The 27700-nt window shown below is 43.2% G+C and overlaps 1 protein-coding gene across 2 annotated transcripts; it reads left to right on the plus strand.

Moving 5' to 3' along the window:
* Nucleotides 1–873: 873 nt before the first annotated feature.
* FAM20B (FAM20B glycosaminoglycan xylosylkinase) lies at nt 874–26810 on the plus strand. Of its 2 annotated transcripts, XM_051625802.1 has the most exons (9): nt 881–914; nt 8123–8203; nt 8533–9063; nt 11627–11713; nt 14191–14300; nt 16478–16649; nt 18970–19161; nt 21338–21397; nt 23141–26810. In XM_051625802.1, the coding sequence occupies exons 3-9, from the start codon at nt 8687–8689 to the stop codon at nt 23370–23372; spliced, it is 1230 nt and encodes a 409-aa protein (XP_051481762.1). In that variant the 5' UTR covers nt 881–914; nt 8123–8203; nt 8533–8686; the 3' UTR covers nt 23373–26810. The 2 variants fall into 2 exon arrangements, with proteins under 2 accessions (XP_051481763.1, XP_051481762.1); XM_051625803.1 differs by lacking the exon at nt 8123–8203 and having other exon boundaries at nt 874–914.
* The last annotated feature ends 890 nt before the right edge of the window (nt 26811–27700 follow it).

A 27700-nucleotide genomic window follows, 5' to 3' on the forward strand; every position in this document is an offset into this window, starting at 1 on the left:
GGAACCAAAACCACGATCAGGAAGAGCAAGTGGAGGAGAACGGGTGCAGAAAAGTGTTCTGGATAGTGAGGAGCCACGAAGGAAGGGGATGTAGAGGCTGTAGGGATGGTGTGTGTGAGGGGAGGAGCTGGCACAGCCCTGTCAGCCCCTTGTCACACTCCTCTGAGCACATTTCTGTGCCCTCCCTGCCAAGCTTCGAGCTAAATTAAATCCACCCTGGAGCATTATTTCTTATTTAGGGATGTATAAATCTAGGGAAACAGGAAGTTAATAATATTATTTGCTACAGAGTGGGCGGGGATCTCCGACTTCTCTTCTTGTGAGGGCTAAATTTTAAAAGGAGGCGTATTGTGGAGGAAAATACAGTCCCAACGTGTGGCATAATTTGATTATATAGTGTATGAATATGTATAATAAAGTATAAAAGGACTCCGTGTCTAAATTCTGGGTATCATTGTGTGTTGGTTCAGGTATCTTTGCCCCAGAGCCCCGTCCAGGCCGCCCCTCCGAGCTCAGTGTGTTTGAAATGTTTAAAATGCGCCTCTTTCCCTGGATTTCACCCCAAAAACTGCTGCTCCCGTTTCCCGCCGGGCAGGAGGGGGTTAACCCCGCTGCCCTCCCCTGGGCCGGCGGCTGGCGCTGCCCCTCCCTCCCCCTCTCCTATTGGCGGAGGGCGCCGGCAGCCAGCCAATGGGAGGGCGCGCCGCCTGCTCGCTTGGCTGAGGTGGGGCGGCCTGCCATTGGCTGGTGGGCGAGGGGGACGGAAAAGCGGGCAGCTGATTGGTCGGCGAAGGGAGCGGGCTGAGGTGGGGCGGCTTCCTATTGGCTGCGGGGCGGGGCGCGGCTGCCGGGCGGCACCATGTTGGGAGAGGCGGGCAGAGCCGGGGGGGCCGCGGCCATGGAGCGCGGGGCCGGTGAGTGAGGGCGGCGGGGTCCGACCCTGCCTGCCTGGGGCTGCACCGGAGGGGCGGGCACGGCCCCGCCGGCTCCCCCTGCCCCGGGGGAGGTGAAGGGCTGCGGGGGGCGGGAGGCTGCCGCAGGGGCTGGGGGCCCGCCGGGAGGGAGGAGCCGTTAGGGCCGTTGGGCGGGCAGGGGGGGGGGCTGCCCCGCCAGGCCTGGGCTTGGACCCCTCGTCTGGGGCTCCCCCCCGGCTCTGGGGCTCCCTCAGGTCTGGGGCTCCCCCCGGGTCTGGGGCTCCCCCCCCCCCCCCCGGCTCTGGCCGCTCCGTCCCGCCCGGGGTGGGTGGGTTTTGGTGTTTCGCTCTGGAAGCCGCGCGGCCGCGTCACGTAGGACGGGGTTTGGGGGCCGGCTGGAAGTGCCTCTGCGGTGTCCGTGCGTGGGAAGGTCAGGTTCTCCGCGTACCTCACGGTTTTCTGGTCAGGCTGGCGCTATAGCAGGTGGGCGCCTTAAATCTGCGCTCTTGCGCTTTCCTCCTGCGCTGGGTCTTTGCTTTCGGAGGGGAAAGCACCCTGGGGCAGCTGCTGCCGCCTTTCCAGCCTTCTCTCATTGCCAACCAGCTCTGCTGGAGGGGCGAGCTCCGGGGGCTGCTTGCATCTTACCTGAGGTCGTTGTCCGGTGGTGGAAAATAAGGTGTCTGTTGTTGAGCAGAATACTGGCCGTAGGCGTTAAAGCTGTGGGTTTAACCTTTTTTTTTAAAGGGCGTTTGTCTTCTGATCCTTTCTAGATACAGATGTGTGTCAGCAGTGCAGCTGCTTTGGTTTCTGCTTGCTGAGGGCCCGGTCCCACAGCATACATACCTGCTTTAGGGTCTGAGCAAACAGAGAAAGCTGTGAAATGTAGGTTTTAACCTTGCAGTTAATTCTGTTTCAAAAGATCCCACCTGGTACTTACACCTGGTGCTTAACAGAGCATTAACACTCTAGTCTTGTTTTAATTTGAAAATTACCCCCCGCACCCCTTATGTCCTTAAGTCGTACTTAGTCACAACAAGATTTGTTTCCATTTGCAGTACAAAATCTCAGGGGGGTGAGGAGGATTTTGTTTTCTCACATTGACAAAGCTGGCAACTCAATTCTGATACCAAAATCCTGTTGTCCTCTGGTTCCCTGTCTGCTGCCCCTTTTTCTTGGGAGTGGGAGAAATTGATGGGCACTATCTTAAAGCAGAGACTGGCTTCTTGTTGCTAAATATCAAATGAATATCTGCCCTGGTTGCGTTTTTGGTGCCCATTATAACTGTGAACTGAATGTTAGAGCATCTAAGTTGAGAAAGAAGACTACAGAATTCTCTGTTTTGGTCTTACTTGCAAGTTGAACAAGGTTTCCTCAGACTTTTCTGGCTTGTGTAGTTATTGTGGTGTATCTGCCTGCAATGATTAGGTGGAGCTTCAGGGGCGGGGATGGAGACAGGGGGGACTGGTTCCCTTAGCAGTGAAACTGGCGCACGTGTGGTTGTTTTCAGAGCATGTTCCAGTACCCTCAGCTCCTGCTTGTGTTCCTTACCCCTCCTCTTCACCATACTTTTGATTCCTAACTTATCCAGCAGCATTTCCAGCTCCTTCCGTGTACCAGCTGTGCACACTCTGGTTGCCCAGATGGCCAAGGCGAGCAGACAGCTCTAGAGCAAACACTGCAGCCTTTCCTCAGCGCTCCCCAGCTGCCAGTTCCCAATAAACACATTAACTCTTGTCTTCAAAACATCTACTGTATTTGAAAGTAGCCAAAGGATCGAAAAGCTTTCTGGTGAAAAATGTGATTATATAAACTTTGTTTCCATAGGAAACCATGCTTGCAGGAAAGTTGTTCTGTGAGGAGAATTAATGAAGCCTGGTTTCCTGGTGACTTCTTTGCCACATCCTGCCTGTCTCTTACTCTGGTGGCCTCCCTCTGCTCAGGACTGCACCCAGGTGCCTCCTGTGTCCCCATCTGCCCCATCTTTACATGTGCTGCAGCTGAGTCAGGTGTTCCTGTTTGCTGAGAGGCCAGCCAGCAGCTGGTGAAGATTGAGGGTGTGTAACGAGTTGTCCTTGGCTTCTTGAGGCAGCTTTCCTCCATCTAGGCATTTGGTATTGTAAAGCTCGTGGGTATATTCCCCTGGCAAGTTTGGCAGAGTTGTAGGTAATGGATTCTAAAGGTACTAAGGAACATAATGGGGCAGGGTGGACAGACAAGTGTACAAAATTATTTCATTTCTCTCAGAAGACACATAAGAATGTATCAGGCAGCTGCTGATTTTTTTTTTTCAGTTTCAGGCATAGATAATGCAGTGGTTAAGATGCTTGTGATCTTTCATGTAGCTCTCAACTGGGGATGCAGTCGTGCATATGAAAGTTAAAGCAGAGATTGTCACAAAGATTTTGCTATAGATAGTGGGCGTTTGAAGAGAAGGAGTGATGGAGAAATAGCAGACAAGTAAATATGGGTGGAGCCGTGTGCACTGGATCGCTAAACTGGTGCACAAACCAGGCAGCACACAGAGAGTGGAAGTGACAGAATGAGTCTGAAAAATCCAAGTGAAGGTCTGTGAGAGCCTGCCTGTGAAAACTGAAATAATAAGACTTGCTCAGAGAGGGAAAGGATGAGCTACCGAGGGAGCTGGCCAGAGAGGGGAGGGTAGGGAGGAAGATCGATCTGGTGAGAGTGAAGGACGTTTTGGGAAGAGGAAAATGTCACTGCTGTATACATAGTTTCTTAAAGGCATTTTCCGGCATTTTCCAGCCTTTACTGAGGAACTTTTGAAGACCTTTTGGTAGGAGATCCCAAAAGGCACAGGGTACTTAGGAAGAGAAAACGTGCATTTAAGCAGGAATTAGAGCATACTTAACCATATTTGTTTCAGATTGGCATCTGTCTGAACTGTGATTTTTTGGTGTATTTGTGCTGACAGACCTTTGCCTACTCTCAGACCTTATGTGTCATTTGGAGCATAACAAAATTCTTGCAAATTGTGTGCAAGTATTTTTGAGATAATAGCTTTATGATGTAAATATAAGATGATGATACTTGACAGTGTTGATCTCATGACTAACAAAAATCATTTTTAGGGGTGTGGTCCTCTACCAACTTTATAGGGTTCTTACGGTAGCTGTGATTTTGGTGCTGCTTGTAGCTGGCGAGTTTCATGCAGCTTTTTGAACTTGGGAGTCAAGTGGTGTGATGTTGGTATTTAATGCCAGTGGGCACGTTTCAGTTCAGGCATTTGTGTGCACAGTCACCCCACTGTGATATTTAGAAGGTGGTGTTGTTTGAATATTGAATTGGAGGACTTGTTACTTGTTGAGAATACAGACCTGGCTGTAATGAGAGAGAAAATTGATCAGGAAGTATCTTGAAGAGGTAGTGAAAAACAAGGAGCATTTCTTACGCAAACTTGTCAGTTGACTACACTGTTAAAAAGCGTGTATGGTTGTTTATTTCTGACTATTTTCTTTTCCTTGTTGGTCAGGGGTATGGTAAAATGATAGAAGGTAATGGGCTTTCCTGTACCTCTGTGACAGAGATGGAATTTCAGTGGTAAAGCAACAGATCTCTTTGGATCATGTCTTCTGTTTAGTAATGATAGCTGGAGATAATGCTAAGCAGAAGTTCGGGAAAGAATAAATTAAAAATCCCAACACACTTTCAGAGTTACCTGACCTTGTTAAGAGATCAGGGGCTGCTGTCCAGCAGCAGGAGGGAACGAGTGGTGGGGCAGAAGATGGACAGGGATTACTTTGTCATTGTATCACGTTAGCTCTGGTTGGGGGCTTAAAATGTGTTTGACTATTCAAAACTTTATTTGAGTTTTTCCTTCTCTGATGCCTTCTGGTTCAAAGAGCATCTGGTAGTGTTTTGTGCATCCCATGACATATTCCCATGACTCTTGTGTAGAAGTAAGTGGCTGCTTGGTTCTTGTGTCTCTTTTTGTCAAGTATGAAGACACTTGCCTTATACCCTTTTGGGATCTCCTTCTGAGATTATCCCTGGGTTTAATTTTGTCATTGTCCTGGTCTGTTTTGCTCTTTGTTGCACAGAGTTCTGCTCACAAGTCATTATAATTTCCCCCTTTAATGTGTCTTTTTAAGGTTATTATTTCATTTGTTTCTGTGGTCACCAATTTCTGTCCTCATTCCAGGACTCTTCCTCAGCTTTTATAATATTTTCCAAAGACTTGACCTTTCCTTCGAATTAACTTCTTCCAAAACTCTGTAAACATCTTCTTACACCTCAACACTGTCGCTCTTGCCACCTTCAGTTTAAAACACTAAAGATTAAGTTTCTGCTCTCCATGGTATACCTCTTCATGAGGAAGGGATTAATTTTTGTTGGCTCACACAACAAGGAGCATCATGTTGGCACCTAAGGAGTAATGTGCAGGCTCGGTGTGAAATGGATTGCATAGCAACCTCAGGGGCATTTTGTTGTTTGTTGGAGAAGAAAGCAGCTGGTGACTCATTTCAGTGGTTATCAGTAAAAAGTCAGAGCCAACTCACCTGCTTAAAGCTACAGAGGGCAAAATGAGGTGAAGTGTTTAGTTGGGATGTCAGCAGTAATTGTGTAACTTCTGGAGACTCTAGTTATATTGTCCCTCCCATACCCAAGAAGAATACCCCCAGAGAAACTCAGCACTCCTGAAAAGTCAGTCTAGGGAACTGAGAGCCTGGCTTGAGCTCCAAGGTTATGAAACATTTCTGTCCCATGCTTTACTTGCCCAACACTGGGCTGCCAGGCTTTCATAAAACATGTGTGTACATGTCTCATAATCAGGAGTAACTGTTCTGAAATTGTGAACTGCTTTCTTCTCTGTAACTTCTTACAAACTAATGGATTTTAAAGATTAATGAAAGCCAGTCTTGATAACAGCTATGTTCAATGATTTAGAATTACTGGTTTTAAAGAAGTGAAATGATGAAATTACAGTGAGAGGGCACAGCTAAGAGTCTGATCTGCTTTGCTTGCTTTCTGAGATTTAAGAATAAAATTGTTATTTAGAGCTCTCCTTTTGGGTGAGTCTGTTTGCAAGAACGAGGGCTGTTCGATCAGATGCATCTTCCTTGTCTGTGCTTCTCACACTTGTAGTGGGTAACATGCAGGTGGACATGCTGTTTGGAGAAATACAGGGTGCCTCAACAGAACTGAAATGGACAATAGTTTGGTTTCATTTCCGTACATACACATGATATGTTGACTTTCACTATTGACACAAGCTCTTATTTTCCAGCAGATTGAAGTCAGTATTACATAGTTAACAGGGGACCATAATACTAGTTTGAAGCATCCCTGAGACTTGGTAGCCTTTTTTCACCCTACCCTCTACCTTTCACAGGCTTTTCTTGCTGCTCTAAGTGGTTACTATTAACATTAAACCACTTGTTCACATACCGGTTTTAACTTCTTGATATTAGGAGACTTCCACTTTCTTTCCTGCTTCAGAGGACAGGTTTTATAGGAAGTATTTAAGAAGCAAAATGTGTACCTTGGGAAGGACCAAACTGAATTAAGCTGTCACCTGAGGTGGGACAACGACAGCCAAATACTTCAGATGATAAACTGGGTTTAAAGCCATGCTTCTGTATCATCAGAGCATGTTGTCTGTAGGTTGAGTGGTGTTCAGCTGGGTGGCTATGCTGGAAAGAGATATTTTGAAAAAAATAAAATCTGATAGTTTGTTACAGAATTTCCTGGTCCCTGTTGGTGGGCTCTTTGTGACTGTTTCTAAGTGGTTCAGCTACTTATCCTTTGTCAGGCTGGCTTGGGCTGTAGTTTTACTTGCCCATATCATCACTACTGCTGCTGCCAGGAGAAACACTTGTCTTGGCCTTGTGGTTGGCCCTTTTCAGATACTTGTGGAACTACATTGGAAAACAGATTTGAGTTAAGGAGGACTGAGGCTAAGAATAAACAAATGTAAGTGTTCAGTCTTTAGCACTTATCAGACCTTCTGTGGAGTTTGTTGATTAAAGTACGTAGAGGGCAGGGCCATTCTTTAGGCAACAGTGCTGACCTGAGTAGCTTATGGTGTCACTTTGTAGATAGGTAGGTGTTGTAGACACTTGATGGTTCATCTCCCACTCTTGGAGCTGCTGTGCCATCCTCCCTTGTTTCTCTGACTTGCACCAGTGGTGGTGTTTTGTAGTCAGGTGATTAGCTGTGCCTTGGCTCACAACCCAACTACAGTGGGTGGTTCATGTTTGCATGGGCCAGCAGCTGGATCGTGGAACTACCTTGCAGCTGTGGAGTAATTTGTGGGCTTGTATGTCCTTTTCTACTAGTTCTCTTGCACTGTACCAAACCTGATTCTGCACTGACAGCTTGCTCAAAGCATCCACCTCTCTGCTATTAGCTACAGCCTTGGTCTTTGAAGGAGATGTACCCCCACAATATGCTCAGGCTCCTCAGAGCCATTGTGCCCACCTCTCACCTTGCATATAGAGCACAGTGTCCACACAGCCACTGTGTTTGGCCAGCTAGGCACAGCTGGGCTTTCCTTTGTTTTTTGTTGGTAAATCAACTACGACTGTGCAGCTTGTTTTTCCAGTGACACGATTAATAATGGCTGGTTTATATGCTGCCTGTTAAATCATATGAGAAGGCTTTTCTATATTGGTCCTGCCACAGCTCAGGGTGCTGTTTGTGGTTTTCATGATTAGCATAGCTTGTGCAGAGAGAAACCTCTGGCTCAGAGCGTTCCACAGAGATGTGCCTTAGTATCCCTTTCCACTGGGCTTTTGAGTACATTCAAGTAATATTCTGATGATAATTTCCATCCTCATAATTGAATAGAGTGGCTTGCATGTGCCGTGGTCATTATATGCTAGCACTGTGCTGGCCAAGGCTTGCTGGGGGTGAGATGTGTCTTGCAGCCCATTGTAAATGGAGAAACACAGATGTGGCTTTGACTGTGTTGAGGTTTCTGAGAAGAGGTAGTATTAGTGTTTGGGGCTTTTTTTTCCTGTTAATTTGGTATTGAGATTACACATAGTTTGTATCTTTTGTGTGTGTGTGGTTATTGGTTTTACAGTTGACTGCAGAAGATACTTAGTTAACCACAAGGAAGTAAAGATGTCATTCTCCTCCCCTTTTTTTTTTTTTAAGAATGGAAAAAAGCTGAATAAGTTCTAGGCAGCAATTGAAAGGCAGTAAACAAATTAATACTATTCTGTCCTTATGTGTTGTACCCTCAGGAAACAAGGCTGTGCAGCTGTTTTCACTGGTTGTCAGATTTCAGAAAATCTGTATGGGAGCTTTCTCTTGAGGGACGAATGGTAAGAAAACAGAGGTTTTGGGTTCTCTTACTAATGGAGAAATGTGACATTGGAGCCATCAGCTTAAACTACTGATCTCTGCAGAAATCTTGCCCATGCTGGGACTACTTCAGCTGTGTAGAGATGCTATCAGGCAATTTCCCTTTTCATGCAGATCATAGAAAGGCTCCAGGAGGACAGCAAACCTGGTGTGTTTTAACGGAAATGTTTGGGCTAAAGCCCAAAAGAAGTGTGCAGAAGTGCAGACCTATGTCCCAAGCATAAACTTGCTTTTGAGTTTGGTGGGATCTGTGGGAAAGCAGTTTTGTAATTTTGTGGTTTGTTTATAGGGCTTCCAGAAGATGCTTCAGTGGCGATACGTCTCTCACAGCGCAAGTTATGAATGAAATTCATTAACCAACATCCCCTTCCTCACCCTGATCTCCAATAGACTTCCCGTAACACTTGGAAGAAAGGGTCAGGGGAGAAGGGTTGAAGGTCACCATGAAGCTAAAGCAGCGAGTTGTGCTATTGGCCATCCTCCTTGTCATCTTCATTTTCACTAAAGTTTTCCTCATTGACAACTTGGACACCTCAGCTGCCAACCGGGAGGACCAGCGCGCCTTTCACCGAATGATGACAAACCTCCACGTGGAGCTGGATCCTCGGCTTGACCACACCTTGCAGTCCCCTTGGGAGATTGCAGCCCAATGGGTGGTGCCCCGTGAGGTGTATCCCGAGGAGACACCCGAGCTGGGGGCCGTTATGCATGCCATGACAACAAAGAAAATAATAAAAGCTGATGTGGGATACAAAGGGACCCAACTGAAAGCTTTGCTAATACTTGAAGGAGGACAGAAAGTTGTCTTCAAACCCAAGAGGTAAATATTGCCTTGAACTGAATGAATAACTACTTTATGTTGGGGTGTTTTTTTTTTCTCCATGTTGTTGCATTAACATTTGAGTTTCAAATTTACACGTGAATGGAAAAGCCATTCTGTTACTTGTGAGACAGAGTGCAGCACCTTGCTGGTCCTCTAGCAAGGTTAGGTTGCTGTGCCAACTGTCTCTCAGGCTGTATAGCTTTGGTGCTGGACAAAGCCTGTTTCTGAGCAGGGTCTCCCTGAATGTGGAAGTGCGGGTTCTGGCAGTGTGGAGTCAAGTCTTGCCTACTCTTTCTGAGTAAGGGTCATGTCAAACTGTCATGCGAGAATGCACATCTGCAACAGGGAGGGAGTGAAAGCTGACAGTGTCTTAAAAGCAGATCTGGCTGTCTGGTATAGCTACATGAAGGTTGTGAGAATGGCTTGATAGGTCTGAGTGAAAGCCCCTGAGTTTCCCATCTGTCAATAATGAATACTGGAGAAGCAATGTCAGAATGAGCAGGTAGTGGTGCTTCCTTGGTCTGGTGATGGATGGTTTACACTGATCTGCAGGGAAATTTGACATGACTGAACATTTATGAAGAGTCTTGTGCAAATCTGTAAAGCTTTCTGTTTGCCTTTGGGGAAAAGGAGAAGAAAGACAGATGTAAAAAAGTATGGCAGGCGTATTTTATGGGAGTGCACTGCAAATGTCAAGTGTTGTCATCACAGTGTGAGTACATCTCCCTCCAAAGGATATTGGGTTGAGCAAGCATGAAGTTTTTCTGTCATGTCGTGAATTATTAGAGGATGAGAAAAAAAAAAATCTGCCCTCCTCTTCTTGAATTCACAGCTCTGTTTCTGTATGGTAATGACTGGTGTAGCTGGAACTTCACTGTGGGGCTGGGCTGTGTTTAAACAGTGTAGACCTTTCATGCAGACGTCTTGGTGGTTCGGGAGGCTTGTCCAATAAATGCAGTAACAAGACATGGCATTTCTATAGTGCTTTCTGTATGAGTGCTGTAAAGCATTAAATTACATTCCTGTAATGGAATGTCTGTGCCCGCAAACACAGGGACTATGCTCCATCAAGGACATGTAGAGCTGGGACTCATTATAGGAGGGCCAGACAGTTTATGGAGTGCTAGACAGTATGGCCCTAGCCATACTGGTGAGACCCATGTCCTGTTTGGGACTGCTGAGTAGCTAGGCTTGTAGGTAGGGTCTTGTTCTGTGCCACCTTTGCTCTAGAAAGGACTAGATGCCTACTGTATGTGGAAGGAAGACGTTGGTTGTGTTTTACCAATAAGTTTTAGCTCTGCAGCTTTCAGAATGTGACCCTGTTTTCAAAATCCTGCTGCAAATACATCCAAAAGACCTGACTCCCAGGGTGTGTTCTGAGGCTTAGTGTTCTCATTTCAAAATTACTTGAAATCCAGCCTAAGTTAATAGCTGTCAAAATCATGTGATCACGTGCCAGTGGTATCTGTTAAATAAGATGCTCATTGTTGTAAGTTCCAATTTGGCAGGAATCTGTCAGATCCTCCTCCCAGCAACTCCATGCTATCCTGCACTGGTAAATTCTCTTTTGAGCTGTCTTGCAAGAGAAGCTAAAGCATGTGCTCAGAGTGATGAAGTGGACTGTCATCTCATCCAAGAGATCTTCTCTGGGTGGGGTTAACACATCAAGGTAGAGCACTGTGACATCTCTTAACACTGTTGCTGCTACTGCTTAAAGCTGGAGTCTGTTGGAAATAATCCAGTTTACACAATTTGGTACAATGATGGAAGTAAGAAAATAGGTAATCTAATTTGGCCTTACTTTATTTGAAAATGCATTGCATTTCACCCATGTGCTCAGTATTCATTGTGGAATGCTTGTCTGAAGCTTGCTGCTTAAGCAGTATCTAGACCTGATTCAAATGTCATGAATCTTGGAAAATTTGTGTTTGCCTTGCCTATTTAAGTAACATCTATTTAAAAAGAAAAGGGAATAAAAAAAGTCCACCGCTTCATCAAAATATATCATTCTTTTTGTCAGGAGCATCTATTTTCTATTTCTTGCTGTTCATGATGTCTTTTCTCCACCAGAATAAAGGGTCTTTTTATATTCAGTATAGTCCTCAGGTCATGCTTGCTGATCTTTTAGCTGCTAAAGGTTGTGTTTGGCATTTCTTTCACAATATCAGATTGTATTTTTATGTTAATCTACAGTCCATTCTAACCCCAAAATAATTTGTGGAGTTGCTGCTTTCCAGTATAAATAGTCCCCTGTTCTGTAGCTGGGTCTGTGCATTTTGTTCTTAGATGTGACTTGGCATATGATTGAATTCAAACTCATTAGTTTGAATAGGCACCACTTCCCAAGCTCTTGAGGCCACTGTACATTACTGACCTTTCCTCCTTATTTACTACTTCAGCAGTCTGTGTGCTGTTTAATCTCATTAACAATTTTTCCCTCTCCCATTGGCAATAATTTTGAAAGTGACTCGGGGTCTGTTTAACATAGCACTTGTTACTCTGAACAGCAAAATTAATGGAAATCCTGCTTGAATCACTTTTTGACTTATTTCAATTACAGATATGCCAGGGATTATGTAGTGGAAGGAGAACCATACGCTGGCTATGACAGACACAACGCAGAAGTGGCAGCCTTTCACTTGGATAGGTATGGAATGATTGGGTTACCTGGTTATACTGTCTCTGCTAAACACTTCTTCAGAGTTGGAGAAAAGGAGTTCTTTGAGTACACCTCAGATGTGAGCTAATTCTAACCTGACAGTATACCACGTTGAAGTAAAAAATGTAAACTAGCTTTTTTTGTGAAACTTCGTTTCAAAGATCTGTGCAAGATTTCAACATTTAAGTGTTTTTGTGAAAAATTTGAAAAGGAGAATGAGTGTTGAAACCAATGATATTTCATGTTACATGGAGGAAGGAGCTCAGCCAAATTCTGTGAAAGAATCTGAAATACTGAATGTATGTGCTAAGTTCATGTCTGGTATGCTAAAGAGTGAAGTCTAATGTCTAAACTAACAAGTTAGTCTAGACTAAATATGAGTTGATTGCATCCTAGAGGAAAAACAGCTATTCATATATGAATTGTAGTCAGGAGTATCCAGGTGTTTTTGTGGACCTGACCTGGAGGTGCGATTATCAGAAGAAAAAAAAAGTTACATGATGTATAAAGAATGGGCCAGAAAAGGGCAAACACTGAATGTTAATAGTTATGAAATACTGTTAAGAGGTGCAGCGTCATCTAGAATAAGTAAGTGCCATTTCAGTCACCTTGTTATAAGAGCATCATATTGGTTCTTGGGAGAAGATTTCTGAAGATAATGAAAGGTGTGAAAAATTCTCATATGAAGAGACTTAAAATCTTGGGAAAGGAACAAATACGTTAAATACTAGATAGTAGAACTTGAAGTTCTCAGTAGTAGTTTCTCAGTACATAAATAACAGGCTCATCGCTGTGACTGAGTTCATAGGTGGTAAAAGTTATGTTAGTCCCAATTTGTCTGTGGAACTCATTGACCAGGCTATGGAAATTAGTAATTCTAGGAAGGTTTGGTGATTACTAGTTGTGCAGTACCCGTTGCTGCTGTTGCAGTCTTGAGGTGGTGAGTCAAAATCAAGGTATTTTAGACCAAAAAAAGATTATGTAGCCAGATGTCTCTTGTCCATTTGTGCTTTCAAGAAACACTGACTTCACTTTCCCTGAAAAAGCAGTGATCAAACATTGTAAAGCAACAATTCAAACCTGGTGTCCAAACCCTTCTTTCTTTTGCTCTTCCTTCCTATTGGTTTAGTTTTGTGCTTGTTTCTCTGGTCTTTCTCCTCTCTTTGTGGGCAATACACCTCTACATTCTTCAGGAATACCTAGCAGAAGATACCTGCTCACATAAACTTGGCAGGTGCCTTTGTTTTGAATGGTTACAGTTACATAATTTGTCTGAGGATGCTGTTGTGTCAAGAAGGATCTGAATCATATTGTATGTTTAGCACTAATGGGGAGGCTGTGCTGTCCAGGATAGTGGCCTTTCAGCTGTGGGTCTGAAAATACAAGGACAAGTTTTCCATAGCTAAGCTCTGTGCTTATTTTCTTGGAAGACCTGCATTGTCTTAAGCTGTACATAACTCTGTATATTGGCTATGAATTTTGTCTTTATGCATATGTAATTTGTTCCAGCAGACGTTTTGTGTTGTCCTTTCTTAGAGGTATTTTATACTTACTTGCTATACCTAAATATCTAAAATACCTTGCTGTATCTAATACCTAAAAAAATACTTTGCAGCTGCTAGAGTGACTCTTCCAGGAATGTAGATTGTCTCTTTTTTCAGAAGGGACAGTCTTTTTTTATGAGACGAAAGACTACCAAAAGGGTATAAAAAGTACATTAAGAGAGTTGGGGCTGACGTTGTACTGATGTTTGTGCTCCTCCTTTAAGCACTTTGAAGATTCCATTACAAATACCCAAGTCATTTGTGGTCACAGAGCAAAGACTGTGGCAGACACAGGAAGGGAACCTGGTTCTTGTGACCACAAGTTTTATGATTATTCTTCCCACCTCTCTGTTGTGTTGGTTTTTTTTCCGGACACATCAGGCATTCAGGTTTTGTTCTACCATTCTCTCTTCCATTCTTCCCCCTCATGCCAAACAAAATAAAGCCTAGGTTGTTTATTTTCACGTATAATTGAATTTAGCTTAAGCATAATATTTTAATGTATAGTAATTCCCACAAATGAGAAATGCTTTTTCCAGGTGACCATCCCAAAGGCCATATGGTTACTGCTTCAGCCTGTGCACAAGTCAGATGATGGATATTTCTGCTATGAGGTCTGATTTCTGAGAGTTGGAGCATGGTGCATCCTGTGTTGCTCTGCTGCAAATGTTCTAATAATGGAGTGTCACTGATGGCCTGTAAAGCAAGTTTAACATCCAGGCACTTGAGAAAAAGGAGGTTCCTTACTTTGCCTTGAGGGAGAGAGGAGGTTACTGCAGGGTTCCAACTTTATTATTTGGTCTCAGTCATCTCAGTTTCAGACAGTGGCACAGAGACTGTGTTTTTGTTTTGTTTTATTTTGATTTAGAGTTGCTGCCTGTGTTGCAAATTCTCATGTCACCTTTTTTCACCCCAAATCAGAATTCTGGGTTTCCGACGAGCTCCACTGGTGGTTGGCAGGTTTGTGAATCTACGTACGGAGATCAAACCAGTAGCTACAGAACAGCTTCTGAGTACCTTCATGACTGTGGGTGAGTGGATTCCATGGACTGTGCAGCCCAGTGAGGAAAAAAAAAGTGTTTAATGGGGAAAAAGAACCCTGCGGATCTGACACAGTTATAGAACAGTTAACTATGATACAGGAAGTTTCCTTCTGTGCCAACAGAAGGCGGGGGAGGATGACTTGATTTTCTTCAAGTGGTTTTTCCTCTCTGTGTTCCCTCTGCTGTTACAGATGGGATTTTTTTTTAAATTTTTTTTTTTGTTAGTAAGAATTTTCTCTTTGCTGTCAAAGATGGTTAGAAAAGTCCATGATTAGACCTGAAAGAAAAAGAATGGAATTGTACTTAGTGCAAACACAGTGGTGATTTGGGATAATTTATAGAGCGGATACGTTGGTTGGTATTAGATGTTGTTTGTGCTACATCAGAGTCTGCTGAGCATTTATAACCAAATGTGTCAGAACTTCCTTGTGTTGTTTACAGTAATGATGCTGTGAAGGACACTTAGTGGGAATTACTAATGTGAACTCCTACCAGGTGGTCATTAAGCACTAAGAAATTACTAATGCGGCAGCCTTAGAGCCTTCAGGCTTTCATAAAATACCCAATTATTACTCTGGGTTTTTTGTTGTTGTTTTTTTTTTTCTCTTTCCTAATAAGAAGACTTTAGAGATGATTGTTCATTGCAGCTGATAAATGTGTGCCTGCATGTATTTCTATTACAAGCACTGTTGGTAGCTTCACCTACTAAATTTGCCTCTTTCAGTTAAAGGTGTAACTTTCAGATGAGAGTAGTTCTCCCTTGCCAAACTCCTTTTGCATTCAGATTGGGTGTCTGCCTCAGGCAGACTTTACTTTTCCTAATTTCAGCCAAGATAACTAAGCAGTTTTCTAGCAGAAATGCTGACTTGAAAAGTATGGGTCTAGAAATTTTCAGTGCCATTCCTTAGAAATGCCTGTTCTGCAGAGCATGAACCAAATCTGGGGAGAAGTTTGTGATCGCTTGTCAACCCAAATTTGACCAAGTTTCTGAGGTTTTGAAGAAAAGATAATTTGTGCGTATTCAGTGCAGATCTGTTTTGAGTTCCAGCTAGAATCTCAATTCTTTCTTGCTAGACCTGCTGCAGGTCATGGATAGGAAGAGAGACTTGCAGGGTTTTCCATACAAATAAGAGATCCGGTCTGCTGCAAACTCCTAAGTTGTAAATTATCATCTCTGTCCTCAAGTTGTCTGACTGAGGCAGTGGGAGCACAAGAGCTGGGTCTGGCTGGAGGGACTGCAAATGGAGTGCTGGCTGGCTAGGGAATTGGGATGTCTAAGGATGGCAAGGGGCAAACTCATATTTCAGTGAGCTGGGCCTGGTTTGGGGAGGATGTTGAATGTGGAGCCAAAAGAAGGAAGGACAGAGAATAAGTGGAATCACAAGGAAGTGTGACACAGTTGACTGTGTTGGAAGAACATCTGCGAGTATGGAACTGGAATTGACAAGGGTCAAGCAAAGGCAGGTTAGAAGAGTGGAACAGAAAAAGTTAAGGTAAAAGTATTAATCTAGACTATGTAGATTATGCTGCAGGCTACGTAGGCCTCAGTGGACTAGAGACTGCAGAGTTTCATTGCTCCTCTCCTGACAGGAGACAGGCCTGAAACTTCTGACAGACGCACCTTCCTAGGTCAAATAAGAATGACAGTTTGGTTGTCTTTCCCTTGCTGAGTCAGCTGAAGTAGCTGAGATATGTGGCAGGTCTCAAGGCTCCAGGTTCACTTGAGTTCTGCTTAATCTTTTCACTTGCCTCTTTTTGGTCAGCTTTTTCAAAAAAGTGAGAAATCTGGCACAGGAAGTGTGAAATTTTGAAGAGCAAGCAGTGCTAAGGTTGCAAAGTCAGGGTCTTGACAACTAGGAAGGGATCACAAAAGTTTTTTGATAGTGCAATGTTGTTTTAACTCTCAGTGGGATGAAAACAATAGAAAATATAGTTACTCTCTCCTTTGAATATTAGTCTTTAACATTGCTTTGAATTACTACATAGATATCTGTTTAATCTCTTTTGAACCTCTCCCTCTCAAAGAAAGGAAGTATGAAGTCAGGTGCATTGGAATCCTATTGCAGGGAAGGCTTTGCTGCAAAAATATGCTCCTGAATTTCAGTTGGCATCCCTTGGATTAAGTTCTGCTCTTTTGATACCTCATTATTATTATTATTTTTAAGGTAATAACACTTGCTTCTATGGGAAGTGCTACTATTGTCGGGAAACAGAACCCGCTTGTGCAGACGGGGACATCATGGAGGGGTCAGTGACTCTGTGGCTACCAGATGTCTGGCCGCTTCAGAAACATCGACACCCATGGGGTAGGACTTACCGTGAAGGCAAACTTGCCAGGTATGAGAACATGATAGTGTTATTCTTTATACATGATCATTTGTACTAAGATTACCCTTACAATACTGTCACCAATTGAGAAGCAAGTGTTCTCAAAACCTAAGTGTTTTGCTGACAGCTTTCTTGATATGGCAGTAAAAATTCAAGAAGTCTGAGATTTAAATTAAAATGAGCAAGAAAGAAATAATGATACTAAGTGCTGTCCTTTTCCTACTTCTGGCCTGGAACAGGAGTGTTTTTGCCATGACCAGAGCAAATGGTATTGAGCTTAATAAGTTTTTCCAGATCTGTGTCCTGGACAAGTGATTAGAAAGAGATTTTTAGCCCTCGATCTAAAATATCCATTGATTTCCAGGAAAGTGATCGTTCTTGGAAAGAATCTCATCCAAAGGCTTCATTGGGTTGCTTTAGAGTATTAAATGTACAGTTTGATTTTTAAGCAGATGTTCTCTCCTTTCCACAAGGTCAAAATCAGCTGTATTTAGTAGATGGTAAATTGCAGTAACGAATGGACAGAATTTCTTGGAGGTGTTTCTTCTTTTGAGAGACTGTTTTTCATCATGAACTGCCTGCTTACGCAGGACTTTACCCTGATACCTATGCTGATTTGATATTTGCTGCATTTTAAACTTACTTGCTCTTGCCTCCTTCAGATGGGATTGTGATTGTGTGGTTCTGTTGTTTTGCACCTTGTCATGTTGGTCTTTCCCTTTTGAGAGCAGCAGGAGAATTAAACACTCTAGATGGCACACTCTCCTTTTTTTTCTGTGTCTGTTAATTACAGAAAAATAACTCTGTAGGAAGTTTTTTCCTGGCCTAACTGCTTCTGCTCCATCCTGAGTTGACCTTTTGATCATGATTCATGAAGTCACATTAGTGTATGTGATTTTTAATGGACGTGTAATAGATAAAACCCTGACCTTTGAAGCCCTATGCTAATACAATATAAATGATCAGAAATAAATGTCAGAGCAAGGTCTGCCTTGAAAGACTGAATGGAAAATGAGAGGAGAGAGCATAGTGTGTCTGAAAAATTGTTGCCAGGATATTAACTACTGATCCAAAGTAAAATGAGAGAAATAGAAGCACTTGAGGGAGAGAGGGATGTAGCATAAAAGAAATGTATGCAGTACAAGGAGGAGTATATTTGGAGACTTCAGCCTTGTGGATTTGTGCTGTGAGTTGGAATGTGGACCTTGAGGGGACTAGAAACAGCATTTGAGTGTGTGATGTGTTAACAAAACCTTTGAGAAGATACATTTTTGGTCACTCTGATTTGGATGACTGGAGGAAAGATAGGATATTGGGGGCTCAGGCTCCAGACGTCTAGAAGATGAGTTAGGGTGTGTGGCAATTCTAATAGATAGATTTGCATCTTTTCCCTGCTTTTATGACTCTCTGCAATTCTGAGCATGTCATTGAGTCTCTTCAGCTTCTTTCCTCCATTTCTAAGTCACAGATGGTTTAAAGCATTTCCAACTTAACTGTAATTTTATGAACGATTGTTTCAGCCCTTACATGGAAGATGTTGTAGATACACTTGTTACTTAGGTTAACAGATGGAAAGGATACATACCAGAGATTTGGCTGTTTTGGTGGTGGTTTTGAATAGCTTTGAAAATTATGAAGAAAATAAGAAAATTTAAAATTCCAGCTTTGAAGGGTTGAGATACGATATCCCTGTTATAAAACTGCAGGTATGTGCCTAGGTTATGTGTAGAGGGAGAGGAAAGGGAAGCTTGAAATTCTGCCAGTGGAGAAGGTGAGATACTCTGAAAGGAAAGTGGGGAGCAAAGGAGCAACTGAAAGAATGAATACATAAGAGGCTCTTCTCCTCAGGATGAAGGAGGTCATTAGTAACTGTGATGGGGTTATTTGCATTAGAAAGAAAAAATGAAGAGGATCACTGCAAAGCAAGACTGATGGAAGCAGGTCAAGGCAGTAGAAATAGACACAGTACTTCAAGTCCTTAGTGAGGAAGTTAAGGGAAGTAAGTCATGACAGTAATCTTGCTGTGAGGCAGCTGAACCACTGCTGAATTGTGAGCCATGAGGAAACAAACTCTGACCTTGTTTTCTGCAGGAAGATGATTTATGTGTAACCTTGCACTGAAACCGTAGCTTGCTCCATACGCTAGGGTGTTAATATAGGATTCACTCTTTTCAAAAAACACTTATGTCTAGCTGCTGCTTCTTCATATAGCCTTGACTGCTGGCTTCACCTCTTCTTTATGGACTCCTAAATTAATAAAGGAGCAGCTCAAGGTAACGTTGGTGTGCATTATTGAAGACCTGATTTATTCCCTCATGGTGGTCCACAGGTGGGAGTATGATGAAAGCTATTGTGATGCTGTGAAGAAGACTTCCCCCTATGACTCGGGCCCCCGTCTGCTTGATATCATTGACACTGCTATCTTTGACTATTTGATTGGGAATGCTGACCGGCATCACTATGAGAGCTTCCAAGATGATGAGGGAGCCAGTATGCTCATCCTCTTGGATAATGCCAAAAGGTAAGGGAAATCCTGGTGGCCAGGCAGTGGTGAGAACAAGGGCACGTATTTATCTGCTGTGTATCTCTGTTTTCTTTCTCTCACTACTTTTTTTTTCAGTACTAAAAATGCAAGCTTTCCTTCTTATCAGAAATCACTCACTAAGTATTAGGGTCCTTCAGAAGCTGTTGGTCTGTGCTCTAGATACTGTGACTGCTTTGGGCAAAGTCTTACGCAGACTACAGAAACTCCCAAATTAGCACAGTATGACCTTTTTTTCTGCAAAGCAGCTTTCAAAGGTTTCCTTGTGTCTCTCCTGTCCCCAGAAAAACCCATCCTTTTTGTGCTTTTAATTAATGGAAGATTAAAAACATGTGATTTATTGTTTACCAGTGAGTATTACTCAGTGCCAGAGTAAAAGCAAATATTTTCAAAACATGTCTTTGAATAATTTGGCATTCCCTGCTTTTGGAATCTGTCTGCTCTGGTTTTAAAAGGTTGAAAGTTTAAAATGGAGATAGAACTGATACTGAGAGCAAGATATGATGATGTGTTGAGTGTGGACATTAACTGCTTCAAGACAAAAATGAAACATGTAGTAGCTGAGAAGAATATATAAGTCCTTGAGGCTAAACTTTACTATTAAGCGTATGTGTTTAAAATGAGAGTTGTTCTGTCTTTGCTATGGTTTTTGTATGTTGGCTGGCATAGTTTAAGTTAAAAATCCTGTTGAAGATACAGCCTTGTTCAAATCATAACAACTTGCTTAATTTTTTTAAAAAAAACAAAGGTAGCATATTGTACTTTCTCATTATTTAGCCCAGAGACTCCCAAGGTTTTTTTCTGATGGGCACTACCATCTGCAGAGGAGAACCATCAGCTTCTTTGTGTTGGTGAGCTCTGGCAGTCTGTGTGCCAGGCTATGCAGTGGCTTTGCACACCACTTGGATGAAGTGCACACAGCACTGAGACCTCTGATCTGGACAGATCCTTGGGAGGCTTGGAGTTATTTCTTTCCCCATTTGCCTTTTGTGTGTAGTGGATTCCTTCCTTCCTTTCTTCCTTTGCTCCTAATTTTTCTGCAGTGGCTGAGTTGAGTCGTTTGTCTTCATGTGTCAGCCTGCTCAGTAACACTCCTTCAGTTATGTCATCAGGACGCATTCCACCTTGGGACTGCTTAATTATTGCTGTAGGTGAATTTGGCAGAAATTGCCTTTCTATAATGTCCTGGCAACGTGCCAGGAGGAAGTTAATGTATTAGTGACTGGAAGTAAACACAGTAGTTGAAGGTCGTGTTAGACCTTTCATTGTGCTTATAATGTTACAAAAACATTTCCAGTGGGGCATTGCAGGCCCAAAATGAAATTGTTTTCTTCAAAATGTTTGTAACGTTCTCTTAGCTCCTTTGAGATAAGGGATAGGAGGTTGTTTTTTTCTTAGAATCACAGAAGATCTCAAGTTAGAAGCGACCCATAAGAACCGTCAAGTCCAGCTCTCTGTTCCTTACGGGACTAAAACTAAAACTACCTAAAACTAAACCATGTAACTAAGAGCATCATCCAGAAGCTCATTGGTGCTGTGACCACTTCACTGGGGAGCTTATTCCAGTTGTGTAGCTACTAATAACAGAGTTACTTGAGCAGAGTAATACTGAACTCCCAGAGCAAATTCTCTTTATTGTGGGGAAAGTTCTTTATTGAAAACAGTATTATGATGGGGGGGGGTGGAAACTATTAAAAATAACCCCAAAATAATGTTTAGATGAAGGTGAAATCCTATGAGGTCCTTATGACAGGCCTCCCTTAGAAAGTGTGATGATGAAATGTTAAAGTAGATCACCTTCTTTGAACTGTTGATCGAAGCTTGGCCATCTAAACCAGCATGTGGCTGCTGTTTCATTCCCTGGTTTAGCAAGATGAGCTTAATTTCTAAACTCTGAAGTCTGTTTCAAAGGTACCTTGGTCTGTTAAAGAACTAGGTGTGCTGGTGTTGCTTCCTTTTATCTGGTATATCAGCTGATGCTGTTGAGAGTTATATCTGTAATTGGTTATGGCCTGTTCATATTTTAATTGAAATTATTTGAATTGGTGGAGCATGAAATTGCCTAGTGTTGAATTTTTGAATTCTTTACAAATCTATTGATGTTGAGAACGTTAGGAGTTCAGCTGCTTCACTTGATTTTAATTTTGCTTTTCAGCTTTGGAAACCCTGCCCTGGATGAAAGAAGTATCTTAGCTCCTCTGTATCAGTGCTGCATGTAAGTGGATTGCAGGGATGCTGTTCACTTTACTTACACACCTACTGTCTTTAGGTTTGCAGTGTAATTAAGTGTGAAGCCTTTTGGCAACCCAAAAATGTTTGCTGGGGAACATAGAGCTTTACTTTTTTGAGGTACTATGTTTGATGTATTGTCACTGCTCAAGGAGCTGAGGAAGCTGTTTTTATAAGGGGTAAAATCAGATGGCAGGCTGTAGGAAGCAGTCTTGCTTACAGGTCACTGGATCAAATCTATCCTCAGTCAGGATGACAGGTACTCTGCACCTGCAGCTGTCTGCATCCAGCTCCTGCCCAAGAAAAGTTCACGTCACAGTTTGAGTTCTCCCTGACAGAAGCTAAGGACTCCACAACGTGTCTGGCAGCTTAATTACCTTCATTTCCCAGTGTTCTTTCTAAACAAGCCTGCAGCACTGCTTAGGGTGCTTTTTTCAAAGTGAGGTTTGTAGGATTTTGTTTCTGCTTTGGCCTTGGGAGCTGTGGGTTTGTTAGTTTTATTTTTAGAGACTGTGACTTGTTGATTTCTGTTTTCTGTGGCCACTCTCTCACCAGGCCATTGCTACTTCTCATTAACAAATAGATAAAAGTACCAGGGAGAAAAATACTGAGATATATCTGTTTCATGCATCTGTTACTTCAAGGTAACTAAACCTTCCAAAGAATGCATTTAGTTGAGAGTTCCTTGAGCCTGTCCTTGGAGGTTTCTGCCTCCCAAATTGCTCAGGGCCTGTGAAACCTGGGAGCTCTGCAGAAAGCCTGAGCTCTCAGCCCCTGCTTGTGCTAAGAAAGGCTCTTTGCATGCTGCAGTAGATGTGGCCTACATTCTGCAAAAGTCTTTTAGAATCCGTATGGAGAACAATTGAAGTAAATTATTTTCAAATTCTTCAAATTTTCTACATTAATTTTAAAGGCATTTTTATTTCTTGTTTTATGAAGATCTTTTGGAGTCTTTCTCATCTGAATTCTCCCAAATACAAACAGAAGTTTATGTAATAGACTTCCCTATTTCCTGCTTTTCAGATATCCTTTCTTTCTGATACCAGGCAAATACCATGAAATAATTCATATGTATAATTGGTATTAACTATAGGTCTGCTACAACACTTGCTTATATTGCTGCTTTCTTTGGAGGTCATCAAAAGCCAAGAGTTTAGACCAGTGCTAAAATGCAGACCTTTGGGGGAGAATCCTGAGAGTCTTCACAGAGCAAGAAGGTTTAGATGGGCTGATATGAACAAGCTCAATGGCCAGTGAAGCAGAAAGATACTGCCATGTTCACTTTGTGTGGAACTTCAGTTTGACTGACTTGTGTCCTTTGAGATTAGTTGTTGGTCAGTGATGCTCTTCCTGACATAACATGAGGTTTGTTTTGAAATTAGCAGCCAGACTGTTAATTTTGTTTCCTTTTTGAACTGTGTCTGGGAGCTGTCAGGACTGAAGAACTTCCTTGCTAGCAGCTGAAAGTGTTCTGTGTAACATAAGGATTACATCACATTATATTCTTTCTTCTTCCCCCTCAGTTTTCAAGCTTCACTTGAGTACTGCAGATAATGCAGTTACACCTGGACCCTCCCATCCCAAAACCACTTTTGTAGAAAAGGTGCCATCCTGTTTGGGCCAAATCATGATGTAACAGGCTCCTTGGAGAGGCTGGCTGTGGTATTGCTGGTGGGACTTGGGCTGGACAGTGGTACAATGACTCTTTCTTTCTTTCTTTCCTTTGCAGCATCCGGGTTTCTACCTGGAACAGACTCAATTACCTGAAGAATGGAGTACTGAAGTCTGCCTTAAAAACTGCGATGTCTCATGACCCCATCTCACCAGTGCTTTCTGACCCGCATCTGGATGCCCTAGACCAGAGGCTTCTCAGCATTCTGGCTACAGTGAAGCAGTGCACAGACCAGTTTGGGCCAGATGTTGTGCTGGTGGAAGACAGGATGACACTGTCTCATTTGTAATTGTAGTGGAACACAGATGAAACTCCTTTTTTTAAAAACAAAAAAGCAAACAAACAAAAAGCTATAGAAAAACAGCACAATCAGTTCGGAAAGGCTGTGGCCAAGATGGACTGAGATGAACAGGAAAGCTTCTGGGCCAGAAAACAGAGGTGACGCTGGCTTTTACCTTGGGCTGACAGCAGTGAGAGGTGGGAAACTGGAGCCTTGGATGGCTCAGTACCCGTAATGGCATCTTGGCCATTGTGGTGTGTCCATTGCTGGCAGTGGACACAGCACTGGATAAAAATGGCTCTGGGTGTTGGTGGAAGTGTGTGGAACACAGACACTGATTTGTGGACCGAACCTAGAGGGGACAAATGGAGATGAACAGTGCAATCTTCTCCCCTTCTCCTCCCCACATATACTCTTGAGAGTGTTTGTCTGATTTCAGGGTTGTACGTAATCAGCTGGGAGCTGGTTAGGCATTTTACTGCTTCTTTAGAGAAAGAGGAAGTGGTGAATAAAATAATTATTAGACTGAAGAATTGTGCCACCCCCTTGGGGGTGGGAAGTTCTTTGGAATGCCATTGGGGTGGGAGAGGGCACCTCTGCTGCTCAGTTGTCCTTTCCTCAATAAAAGGCTGGGAAAGGGGTTTGCCTCATTTGTGATCATGCTTCAGTGTTTTCACTGAAGCCCTATCAAAGATTTATCCACAGGGTTGGAGATTTAGGAGAGGGTACAGGGTGGTTACACAGCACTTGGTAGTTACGGGGTTAAAGTAAGTTTCTACATGTCTTTATAAGGGATCTGGCAAGGTCTGACTAGAATAAATATCCTTGCAGGCCTGTGTCCATATTAACTGAATTTTCATTATATCGTAGCTGAGGAGAGGGACAGAGTCTGTCCTTGGGAGCAGGTTCCATTGGGTGAGGTCACGCTGCTTAATGTGTCCTGTTGGATGTGGGGAACATGGAGGTGTTGCACTGGGGAAAGAGAGTGGTCTTGCTGGCCTTCCTCAGTAACCAGCAGCCATGGGCAAGGCCCTGAAGCAGGGGAAGAACCCTGAGCTGTGCTTTTCCTTCTTCACCTCGCATGGAGAGTGCTGCTCCATGTTGTAACCACAGCAGCTTTTGAGTCCCACTGTCTACCTGGCCTGGCTTGTGGCTGAGCTCTGAAGCTGTCAGCTTTTCCAGTAAGATTTCTGCCTTTCCCAGCTGCTTCTTGCAACCCCCAGTGTGATGCTCTGACTGTGGAGGTCCTCACTCCTAATGGTTTTGCCCTAGACATGGGAGGGTTGGGGTAAGTTGGTTTTCCAGGGCAGACTAGTCCTGTCATCCTTCAGCACCGTGTCAGCCTGTACTGTGGAGGAGCTTGTGGCCGTACAACTCATCACACTGGTGGTGGGTCTGAGCCTGTGTCTTCAGAAGGAAAGCAGCTGTGTCATTACGTTTTCAAATTTAACAGCTTTGCATCAATTTTCAGTTCAGACAGTATGGTCCTTAGAAGTAAGGCAAGAGCTCACTTCCCAAAGTGATTTTGTGTTGTTGGACTTGTGAGCAAGAGCAGCAAAATGTCAGTTCAAGGCCTTTTCCTTGATTTGTCTGTCAAGATCTTTCCAGCTCTGCAGTTGTGTGGTGGGCAGATAGAGCTGTTTCCTGTTCTTGTACCTGCTGCCATACCTGATCAAAGGTGCTAGTGAGAGAGTTTATTGTTAAAATGCATTTTTATTTTGTTTGTCTTTTTTTGTCATTGCCTGAGCAGGGTATCTTGAAAGTATAATGCAACTGTTTACCTGAAATTGAGTTTTGTGTTCTTCTGGATCTCTTCTGGATGTGGCCACGTCGTAGACCTGCCTCAGAGTTGGGATGGGATGTGGGATTATTTATTGGGGTTACCAGTCAGGATTACAAGGCACAGCCAGCTTTTAGGACACTGGTGTTAAGCTAGTGCCTGTTTATTCCTGTACCTGATTATATAGCACATACTTTAGAAGGGGGCCTTTGGAGAGTTTAACCCACGGATTTGGGTTGTGCCTCGGGGCTTCCCTTGGGGCAGGAGCATGTGCTTGGCTGACAGTGAGTGTGGGCAGGGATGGCCCTGCTCCTGAGCCAGTGGGTGAGGAGGCAGGAAGGACTATGGGCAACAGTGATGTGGATAGAGAATGCTTTTATTGTAAAGCAGAATAGGTTGATACTGAGGCATTTTGGCATAAACTGTTTCCCTGGAAATTGAAGATTATTTACCCAAAGGGGAGACAGTGAAGAAGCACATGGTAGTGGCTTTTAACATTTTTAAAAGCATGTTCTTCTCTTTGAGCTTAATCATGAGCACTTAATATTTTGGGAAGGATCTACCAAAATGTGATGTTTTGATTTCTATATGATCACTCTTGATCATTTACATTTGATTTAATAATGGTTTCAAAAAAATGTCTTTGTGAAATCAAATTAGGGTTCAGGACTTAAGCCTTGCTTGTTCACAGGGCTCTAAACTGCAGCTTTTGCCATCAGTTGGAACCTGGGGCTAAGTTTTTCCCTGGTATGAATGTCAAAGATTGAAAGCAGTGTATTGGTCTTTTTGTGAACAAAGGTCATGGAGTTCAGCATCATCAGTACGAGTAAGCAAGAAATGGTTTCTTTTTTTTCTTCTTTGTTTTGGTCGTATTTATGCTTCTGGTCACAGTAAACGCCAGTGCAGCTTGGTGTTCTGCAGCAGGAAAGAAGAATAAATTCCTCTCTTACACAGAATCAGGAAGGTCTGATTTCGGCCCCGTGATAATCTCTGGCATTTTGGCAGTGATCATTGTTTTGCTTGGATACAGGACACTGAGAAATTTCAAATGGTGACCATTGCAGGGGAAATCAGAAGCAGCATCCACATGCGAACAGGGTTCACTTGAACCTCTGAAAAACAGCATAATGTGTGAGGCAGGTGCTGTGCTCTGTCGAGGAGGTTTTCATGACACCTTCTAACTCTTGTTCACTGTGCAGACTGTAATCTGCCAGCTCCAGATGTTACAAACTGGTTGTGTTGCAGGTATTAGTAATATCAGAGTGCTTGAAGCACAGAAATCAAGAACTAATTAAAAAGAGAGCATCATCAACCATCTGCTATTTATCTCCTCCTTCCCAAGTCAGCAGTCAGGCTGGAGGAGGCACTGAAGTCAGCTCCTCTTCCAGCAGCTGATGAACTGGGGTGTGTCTTGCCAAACTTCAACTGAGAAACATTAATTTATTAAGAAGGTAATTTATTTGCTGTGGCAGCTGGAGCAAGATGCTCAAAACAGACACCCCTCTTGGAGCTGTCAGAGGATTGCCCCTGGGAGCAGCTACACAAATGGAGGTTGCTAATAAGAAAACAGAATGCAATCATGACTTTCTACTTGTATCCTCCAGGGTCAGATTCTGCATAAAGCAACATTGTGTGAATAAAGATTTTAATAAAGCAACATTGATGGATTGTTTAAGTCTCTCTCTCTCTCCTGTCTCTCTCTCTCTCTTGTTCCAACATGTGGTGGGCTGAATGTTTCAAGTGTTTTGCTATTCTCTTTCATGGTTATTCCTTTATTAATTATCAACGGTTTATTCCTGTCAGATATATCCAAGAATAGGTTCAAATGTGCAGGTTGTTTGCAAGAGCCTTGCTGGTAAGGAAAGATGTGTCTAAGAAGAGTGTTCCAGAGGGATGCAGAAGAAGAGTGGTCTTCAGACAGCTTTTGAAAGTGCGTCCCATGGCCCTGTATCTGCCAAGCACCAAGACTGATTCCTTGGTTGTGTCCCAGGAGGTTGGCTTTGTAACACAGAGCAAGGGATATGTAGATTGAGTTGGCAGGAGATGTCTGTAGAGTTGGCAGGTGTTCATGGTTGCCTTGTCTAAGCTTTTATTGAGGACCTTTTATGAGACAGGACAAGTAAACAACCATCAAAATCTGTTCCCATGGAGTGTAGGGGTTTAATCTGGCTGTAGTGGAGCTCATTTTTCTTAATAACCCACTGCAGTGAGTTTTCCAGAGGTGGGAGGTGATGCTCCAAGTTCTGCATGCCAAGCATCTGGCAGCCACCAAGAGCTGCTGCTGGGGACAGGACACAACAAAACTGCAAAGGCACCATCCTGCTTCTGGAAACGTGGGGAATGGTCTTGGACCTGGCCTTGCAGCATCACTGTGGCACTGGTAAGTTTCTCAGTTAAAAATTTGCACTTGAACATTGCTGAGTTTTGTAAGAACTCTTTTTGGTTTTTATTTTGGGGTTTCAAGTGGGAGGATGTTCTGGGTTGGTTTCTTTGTCTCCTGTTTTTGTCTGGTGACAATTTTTCATGTCCTCCATCTCTGTTTTTGAGGTGTTGGTTT

This window comes from Apus apus, chromosome 7, assembly GCF_020740795.1.
Source record: "Apus apus isolate bApuApu2 chromosome 7, bApuApu2.pri.cur, whole genome shotgun sequence".
Lineage (NCBI taxonomy): Eukaryota > Metazoa > Chordata > Aves > Apodiformes > Apodidae > Apus > Apus apus.